Source organism: Macadamia integrifolia, chromosome 2, assembly GCF_013358625.1.
Source record: "Macadamia integrifolia cultivar HAES 741 chromosome 2, SCU_Mint_v3, whole genome shotgun sequence".
In the NCBI taxonomy this organism is placed as follows: domain Eukaryota; kingdom Viridiplantae; phylum Streptophyta; class Magnoliopsida; order Proteales; family Proteaceae; genus Macadamia; species Macadamia integrifolia.
This window is the reverse complement of record NC_056558.1, coordinates 34,704,071-34,711,598: the sequence shown is the minus strand read 5'-3', so window position 1 is coordinate 34,711,598 and position 7,528 is coordinate 34,704,071. Positions and strand designations below refer to the sequence as shown.

The following is a 7,528-nucleotide window of genomic DNA, read 5'->3' as shown; positions in this document are numbered from 1 at the left end:
GCAATGTTTTAACATGATAGAATTTATAAAATTTTCATAATTGAGAAAAAACCCTAGCATTTAAAAGTTGAAAATCGTCCATATAACCAAAATCCAGTTTTTGTTCTTGGACTAGGGGGTTGACTTTTTATCCTTTTGGAATTTGATTTTTAAATTATTTTTATTGGATTCAAATAGGGGGTATTTGCTTATTTATGAATAATATCTTAAGTAAATGAAATAACAAATATTAAAAAATGAAATAACAAATATTAAAAACATATCTTAAGTAAATGAAATAACAAATATTAAAAAATGAAATAACAAATATTAAAAACATTTACTTGAATGATATTTGGCATAAATAAGTGCCGAAATATAAGGCAACATGCAGTGCAACAAGGCGGCTGTCGCCTAGGCCCCAGGCAAACCGCCTGGACGCCTAGGCGTCGCCTAGTCGACGCCTTGACAACTATGGTTACGCTTCGTTGACATTGGGATGGCCAATTCTGGTATAGAGTAAAGATGACGATCGGTGCTCCCACCAGTGACCAAGACTATGATCGAGCTACAGCGGTGAAGCAATTCGATGAGTCCAAGATCGGAGTTAAAGGCCTTGTGGACTCCGGCACCACCACATTCCTCCTTTCTTCATCCACCCACCCGAAACCCTCCTTTCTTCCAGCGAGAGGTCCTGGAATGGGATCAGCCGGTTGGGAGAAGTTCTGATCGAGATATTGTCGGAAGCTCGGACCTGCGGTGGGATGCTGATGTTAGCATTTCAGATGATATGGGGTTAAGGGGTGCGTGTAAGTGAGGGTAATATCGGTACTCCCTTATTTTTAAGGGTAAAATGGTATTTAAAATAAAAATGAACTGCTGATGTCAGCATTCATTGTATATTCTGTAACACTGACTGACGGCAGGGGGTTCGAGTCTAATTTGGTGAAAGAGAGGGGGTGCCCCTCTAATATTGGCATTCTCCAGAGGGTGGCATTATAAATTACCCTTATTTTTTTGGTAGAATTGTAGTATTATTGACATGTTCAACTCAATATTTGTTTTCTGATGTCTTGGTCTTGTATGGACTATAAAATCATGCAATATTTCTCATCATCAGATTATTTTATTATGGGAATTTGTGTTTTTTTCCTGCTTTTGTCAGACTCAGTTGAATACATAATTAAGAATGAATTATATATCTCAAAACATTTCCTTCCCACAGGGATCTTTAATTTGTCTTAGTGCTTACCAATCATGGCAGTTTACTGGTTTTCCTTTTGAGGGTCATCCTCTCCATTCACTAACCTTCTGTAGTTTGTTATAGGTCACGGCGGGAGTGATGGATTGCATGGATATGTACCTTCACTTGATCATGTTGTTGCAGACACTGTAAGTTTGTCCTCAATGTTCTCATTTATCACTTCATACAACAAACCTACACATTTGCATAGAGAATGGTGAAATCAGTCAATTTAATGAGCAGCCACTGTTCTGGTAGTCTATCCAGGCTGAGGCTGAAGATGTAGCTTATTTTTCAAGCCTATTCATACCTTATGTACAGCCCTGTAAAATGGATATTTTCATGTTCCTCAATTTCTTGTAAACTGAAGAGCTATGTATATTATGTTCTCCAGGGAGCTTTCTTGGAGAAAGTTAAACTGGAGAATCCAGAAATTCCATGCTTTCTCTTTGGTCATTCTGCTGGTGGTGCTGTGGTGTTGAAGGTAAGACCTCAGAAGTTTACCTGTTCCAAGTTTTGGCGGATTTCTACTCTGTTTCTCATTGTTAACCATGGTGTTTCTAGGCTGCTTGTTATCCTCGCATCAAATGCATGCTGGAGGGAATAGTACTAACATCACCGGCTTTGCGGGTTAAACCAGCACACCCAATGGTTAAGGTAATTTTCTTTCCATCTCACTTGTGACAAAGTATGAATTAAAACTAAGCCAATAGTTAACCAGAATGAAATAAACCCACTTCTATTGACTTTTCGCTATCCAATTTCTTTATTTCTTTTATACAGGCTGTGGCACCTCTATTATCTCTTGTTGCTCCCAGAGTACAATTCAAAGTTGCAAATAGAAGGAGAACTCCAGTGTCGAGGGATCCTGCTGCTATGGTGGCCAAGTACACAGACCCACTGGTATATACTGGACCCATAAGGGTCCGAACGGGTCTTGAGATTCTCCGAATATCATCCTACTTGCTGCGAAACATGAAGTCTGTCACTGTCCCATTCCTGGTACTCCATGGAACTGCTGACAGAGTCACTGATCCTCTCGCTTCACAGGACCTCTACAATGTAGCAGCCTCAGAGTTCAAGGACATAATTCTCTATGAAGGCTTCTTGCATGATCTACTTTTTGAGCCTGAGCACGAAGAGGTAGCAGGTGACATAATCAACTGGATGGAGAAGCGATTACATTCCCGGTGAACATGGGAAGGGAAATAATGAATCACAAGTTAATTATTTTTACTGATTATTATTGTTGTTTATAATATTTGCCTGGAAGGTTTTGAAGGTTTTGTACATATCATTGCAAAATGTTTAATGAAAGTGAATGTATATATCCTGCTGTGTGTGTGTGTATATGTTCAACTATCTTTTGCCTTTGGTTGGAAAGAAACCATAGGGGGTTTCAACTAGAAGAAGAGAAGCCCTCAATACAAAGCAAGGTACAAGGTCGTCTAAAAAAGCCTGCATATTTCCATTAAGGACTTCACCCTGGGAAATCAGTTTGTTCTTCATGGGACATCTTTCCACTATTTCTTCAAGGTAATTTGTTCTTCATGGGACATCTTTCCACTATTTCTTCAAGGTGAATATATTGCCATAAATTGTGATCACGGTTCTGAGTATCAGTACTGGATCGGCCCAGCTAGATTGTATCAGTATTGTTTGAAGCCGCTATTGGCAGATCTGGATTGGTATTGGACCAGATCAGTCTTAGCACTGACGGATATTGATCCGATACCTGAGAAGTAAATCCCTGGTTGTGCAGTGTTAATTAAGAAGGGTACATGGTTGTACTGGTAGAAACAAGGGGGGACAAGCTGTTCTTTCTCCAATATCACTGATAAGGGTAACTGTTTCCTATGTGGGAATGCACATGCACATGCACATGCACATGCACATGCACGGGACCAATGGAGCATCAGAGGAAACGTCAATAAAAACGTCATTTTTTTCATTTTATGGGGCACATGTTATCATTTCAGCCTCATGTGCCGGAGTTTGGACTATGGATGGAGCTGCCACACTCCCCCACGTAAACCATCTTCCTTACTAATAAAAACTCAAAAGATTCAAAGTCATCCTAGATGGGCTTCTTACAAGTTATTTTGCAATTACACTCGAGAAATGCAAGTGGATTACTTGGAGGGCAGAAAGAAGCTCCTTGGAATGTTTCATGATTTATTAATTTAATTAGGAAATTAGTTGACCAACTCAATATATAATTGCTTGTTTAAGTTGGTTTTCAGGGAATTTTTTTCAACCAGTCATCATATGCTCTTATTAAAGATAAAGCCCAAACACAATAAAAAGGTTAATTATTTTATTTTAAAGAGAAAAAAAAATTAATAGAGTAATCAATGTGCTTAGTCAGGGGTGTAACTTTGAGAATCCTTCCCCTTCTTTATAAAAAGGTTTCCAATGGCGTAACTGTGGGGAATCTCTCGTGGCACACCATTGGTGGCGTTGAAATTGGCATCCTCTACATGGGTTCATGTGATATGGGTAGAGAAAGAGAGAAAATAATTAAAAAATCCATGTGAGACAGTCATTGCTGTAGTTAACATTTTCCTTTTTGGGGGAAGAGGACTTCATGCACAACACCCCAACTCCATCAATGCAATCCATCAAATAGGGGGTGTTTTGGTACAATCGATGGGGATGAAAATTGCCTGAGTGTGTGATTGTGAATAATAGTTTAAGAGGACTTTTTGCTTTGTTTTTAAGGGCAAGTGTTCGCTACCTATTCGTGTAACCATTGTATCAATGTGGGGGTCAATTAAAGCACATGTAAAATCATCAACAATGATGGAGTTTTATATTTTTACAAAGGTGGATGATAATTTTGCATCCTCCTATTTTTAGGTAGACGGTCCACGCAACTAAGTAGCGTTCTTTCTCCCTTTTTTTAATTAAAGTTTTCTGTCTTGTAAAAATACACTCAATTAAGGTAATTATTCTTCCACTTGGAAGAAATTGATAATAACTCCCTTTTTTTTTTTTTTTTTGATAAAAAATTATCTTATTCTAATAACATACATGAATTACAAAAGGCTAGAAGTCAAGAAGTAAAATTCGATCATATTATCTTATATGTCATTGATAGGACCATCCTATTTAGGGGATGGAAAAACCATAGAAATCTCTAGTAACAATACTGACAAGTCAATGAATGCCATTTATTTTTGTAACCCCTATTTTTTTTTATCAAATAACACGCAATGGCACCTATAAGTGTAGGAATTTCTCTTTCGCCATGATTGAAGAGGAGCTCAATTTTTTTATTTATTTCCCCCTCCCCCTTTTTTTCTAAAGTAAGAATGAAACAAAAATGCATGGGCAACTTTCAGATGTTGTTGATGAATCCTTCAAATATTGNACGGGCTTTAACCGGTTTTTAAACGGGTCCTCTTTAAAATGTGTTATTATATTCCGGCCCACTCATGCAAGCCCAAAACAATGACAATAAATCAATAAATGATACCAAATATAACCATTATTTAAAATGTGAACATGTCTTTACTTTTTAGTTCTTATTCTTTAATTTGGGGGGTAAAATAGGTATTCTACAATCATTAAAGGGTCGGGCCAAGTCGGTGCACAATAGGCCGGTCTCGGTCTGGCGTTATTCGGTCGGTCTCGATCGAGCGCCTGATGGTTCAAGTAGCAAAACCGAGACCGACCATTTATAAATGGGCCGGGCTCAAACCCGACACGTTTAATAAACGGTCTGGGCCGGGCCGGTCTATAAACGGTCGGTCCCGATCGATTTAGCCGATTCGGACCACGAATTGCCACCCCTAGGTACATGGTTATACTGGTAGAAACAAGGGGGGACAAGCTGTTCTTTCTCCAATATCACTGATAAGGGTAACTGTTTCCTATGTGGGAGTGCACATGCACATGCACGGGACCAATGGAGCATCAGAGGAAACGTCAATAAAAACGTCATTTTTTTCATTTTATGGGGCACATGTTGTCATTTCAACCACATGTGCGGGAGTTTGGACTATGGACGCAGCTGCCACACTCCCCCACGTAAACCATCTTCCTTACTTATAAAAACTCAAAAGATTCAAAGTCATCCTAGATGGGCTTCTTACAAGTTATTTTGCAATTACAGTCGAGAAATGCAAGTGGATTACTTGGAGGGCAGAAAGACGGTCCTTGGAATGTTTCATGATTTATTAATTTAATCAGGAAATTAGTTGACCAACTCAATATAATTGCTTGTTTAAGTTGGTTTTCAGGGAATTTTTTTTCAACCAGTCATCAAATGCTCTTATTAAAGACAAAGCCCAAACACAATAAAAAGGTTAATTATTTTATTTTAAAGAGAAAAAAAAAATTAATAGAGTAATCAATGTGCTTAGTCAGGGGTGTAACTTTGAGAATCCTTCCCCTTCTTTATAAAAAGGTTTCCAATGGCGTAACTGTGGGGAATCTCTCGTGGCACACCATTGGTGGCGTTGAAATTGGCGTCCTCTACATGGGTTCATGTGATATCGGTAGAGAAAGAGAGAAAATAATTAAAAAATCCATGTGAGACAGTCATATTGCTATAGTTAACCTTTTCCTTTTTGGGGGAAGAGGACTTCATGCACAGCACCCCAACTCCATCAATGCAATCCATCAAATAGGGGGTGTTTTGGTACAATCGATGGGGATGAAAATTGCCTGAGTGTGTGATTGTGAATAATCGTTTAAGAGGACTTTTTGTTTTGTTTTTAAGGGCAAGTGTTCGCTACCCATTTGTGTGGCCATTGTATCAATGTGGGGTCAATTAGAGCACAAGTAAAAACATCAACAATGATAGAGTTTTATATTTTTACAAAGGTGGATGATAATTTTGCATCCTCCTATTTTTAGGTAGACAGTCCACGCAACTAAGTAGCGTTATTTCTCCCTTTTTTTAATGAAAGTTTTTATGCCTTGTAAAAATACACTCAATTAAGGTAATTATTCTTCCACTTGGAAGAAATTGATAATAACTCCCTTTTTTTTTTTTTTTTTTTTTTTTTTGATAAAAAATTATCTTATTCTAATAACATACATGAATTACAAAAGGCTAGAAGTCAAGAAGTAAAATTCGATCATATTATCTTATATGTCATTGATAGGACCATCTTATTTAGGGGATGGAAAAACCATAGAAATCCCTAGTAACAATGCTGACAAGTCAATGAATGCCATTTATTTTTGTAACCCCTATTTATATTTACCAAATAACACGCAATGGCACCTATAAGTGTAGGAATTCCTCTTTCGTCATGGTTGAAGAGGAGCTCAATTTTTTATTTATTTCCCCCCTCCCCCTTTTTGAAAAAAAAATGCATGGGCAACTTTCAGATGTTGTTGATGAATCCTTCAAATATTGCAAAAAAAAAAAAATGATTTAATCTGATTTTCAAATACTTGATAATTCCAAAATTATTTTTACATTATTTATTTTCAATGCCTAATTTCATCTGATGAGGCCGGTGCCCACCACCACCACAACACCTCAACTTCCACAAAAGTACTAATGAGCAAAAAAGCACGCGTATAGATAAAGATGCTAATAAAAGTCTTCAACTTCATCACTGCCACAATTTTCACCGCCACTAACAGTCTTAGGGAATCACATAAAAAGAAGCATTATTTGAGGGAAATTAATAATCAACTTACTCAGAGAGTTGTTGGAGTACGGCAGAGAGCATCTTCCATTCTCTGGGCCATGCCTTTAAGGCTGGACTCGCAATAGGAGAGAAAGGCCTCAGAAGTCAAGCCTTCAATAGGATCAGCCTCCAATGACCACTCGATCTTACACCCTTCAGAATTGGCCGCCGCCGCCTCCGCCGCTGCCGCCTTGGAGAGTTGGAATACCTTCATGGTGGCTAAGTAAGACTTAATCCCCATACTGTTTTCAGTGACCTCGTAGGTTAGGGAACGTTCCACAGGGTCGATGGCCACGAGTCTCTCGTTGGCCCAAGTGGTCGTGGCGGCGATCTCCTTCTCTTCGGCCGATGACTCCGACGACGGCGCAGGGGGTGATTTTGTAATGGCGCAGTAGCGGACGCAGCCGGGCTGTACAGAGACACCCTCTAACGGCTTACAAGTGTCGATGGCAGGGAACCACTTGTGGAGGTTGAAGAAGTCTTCTAGCAGAGGCCACACTTGCTCTGCAGTTACACCTTTTAGCTCTGCACAAAGCTTGCCTTCCCACTTCGACTGTTGTGGCTTCGATGATTCCTCCGCTGCCATCGCCATATGTGATTGTAATCTAGAGAGACAGAGAGAGAGAGAGAGAGAATGAAAAAACTTCCAACCGGA

The 7,528-nt window shown here is 38.9% G+C and overlaps 2 protein-coding genes across 2 annotated transcripts in view; one reads left to right on the top strand and one right to left on the bottom strand.

The window, feature by feature from the left end:
- The window catches only part of LOC122071895 (monoacylglycerol lipase-like), a 5,870-nt gene extending 3,318 nt beyond the window's left edge, over window positions 1–2,552 (top strand). Inside the window, exons 4-7 of the mRNA XM_042636359.1 lie at window positions 1,307–1,371; window positions 1,617–1,706; window positions 1,787–1,879; window positions 2,006–2,552. Of these exons, the coding sequence (XP_042492293.1) occupies window positions 1,307–1,371; window positions 1,617–1,706; window positions 1,787–1,879; window positions 2,006–2,416 (659 nt within the window). The 3' untranslated portion in view covers window positions 2,417–2,552. The remainder of the gene's footprint in view (window positions 1–1,306; window positions 1,372–1,616; window positions 1,707–1,786; window positions 1,880–2,005) is intronic.
- Window positions 2,553–6,727: 4,175 nt separating this feature from the next.
- On the bottom strand, window positions 6,728–7,528 carry LOC122072079 (lachrymatory-factor synthase-like). Its single transcript, XM_042636618.1, has one exon. The coding sequence runs from the start codon at window positions 7,463–7,465 to the stop codon at window positions 6,884–6,886; it is 582 nt and encodes a 193-aa protein (XP_042492552.1). The 5' UTR covers window positions 7,466–7,528; the 3' UTR covers window positions 6,728–6,883.

What these genes read in the sequence shown, in the direction of transcription:
- LOC122072079 (XM_042636618.1), bottom strand. Translation starts at nt 7,465, where the DNA reads ATGGCGATGGCAGCGGAGGAATCATCGAAGCCACAACAGTCGAAGTGG.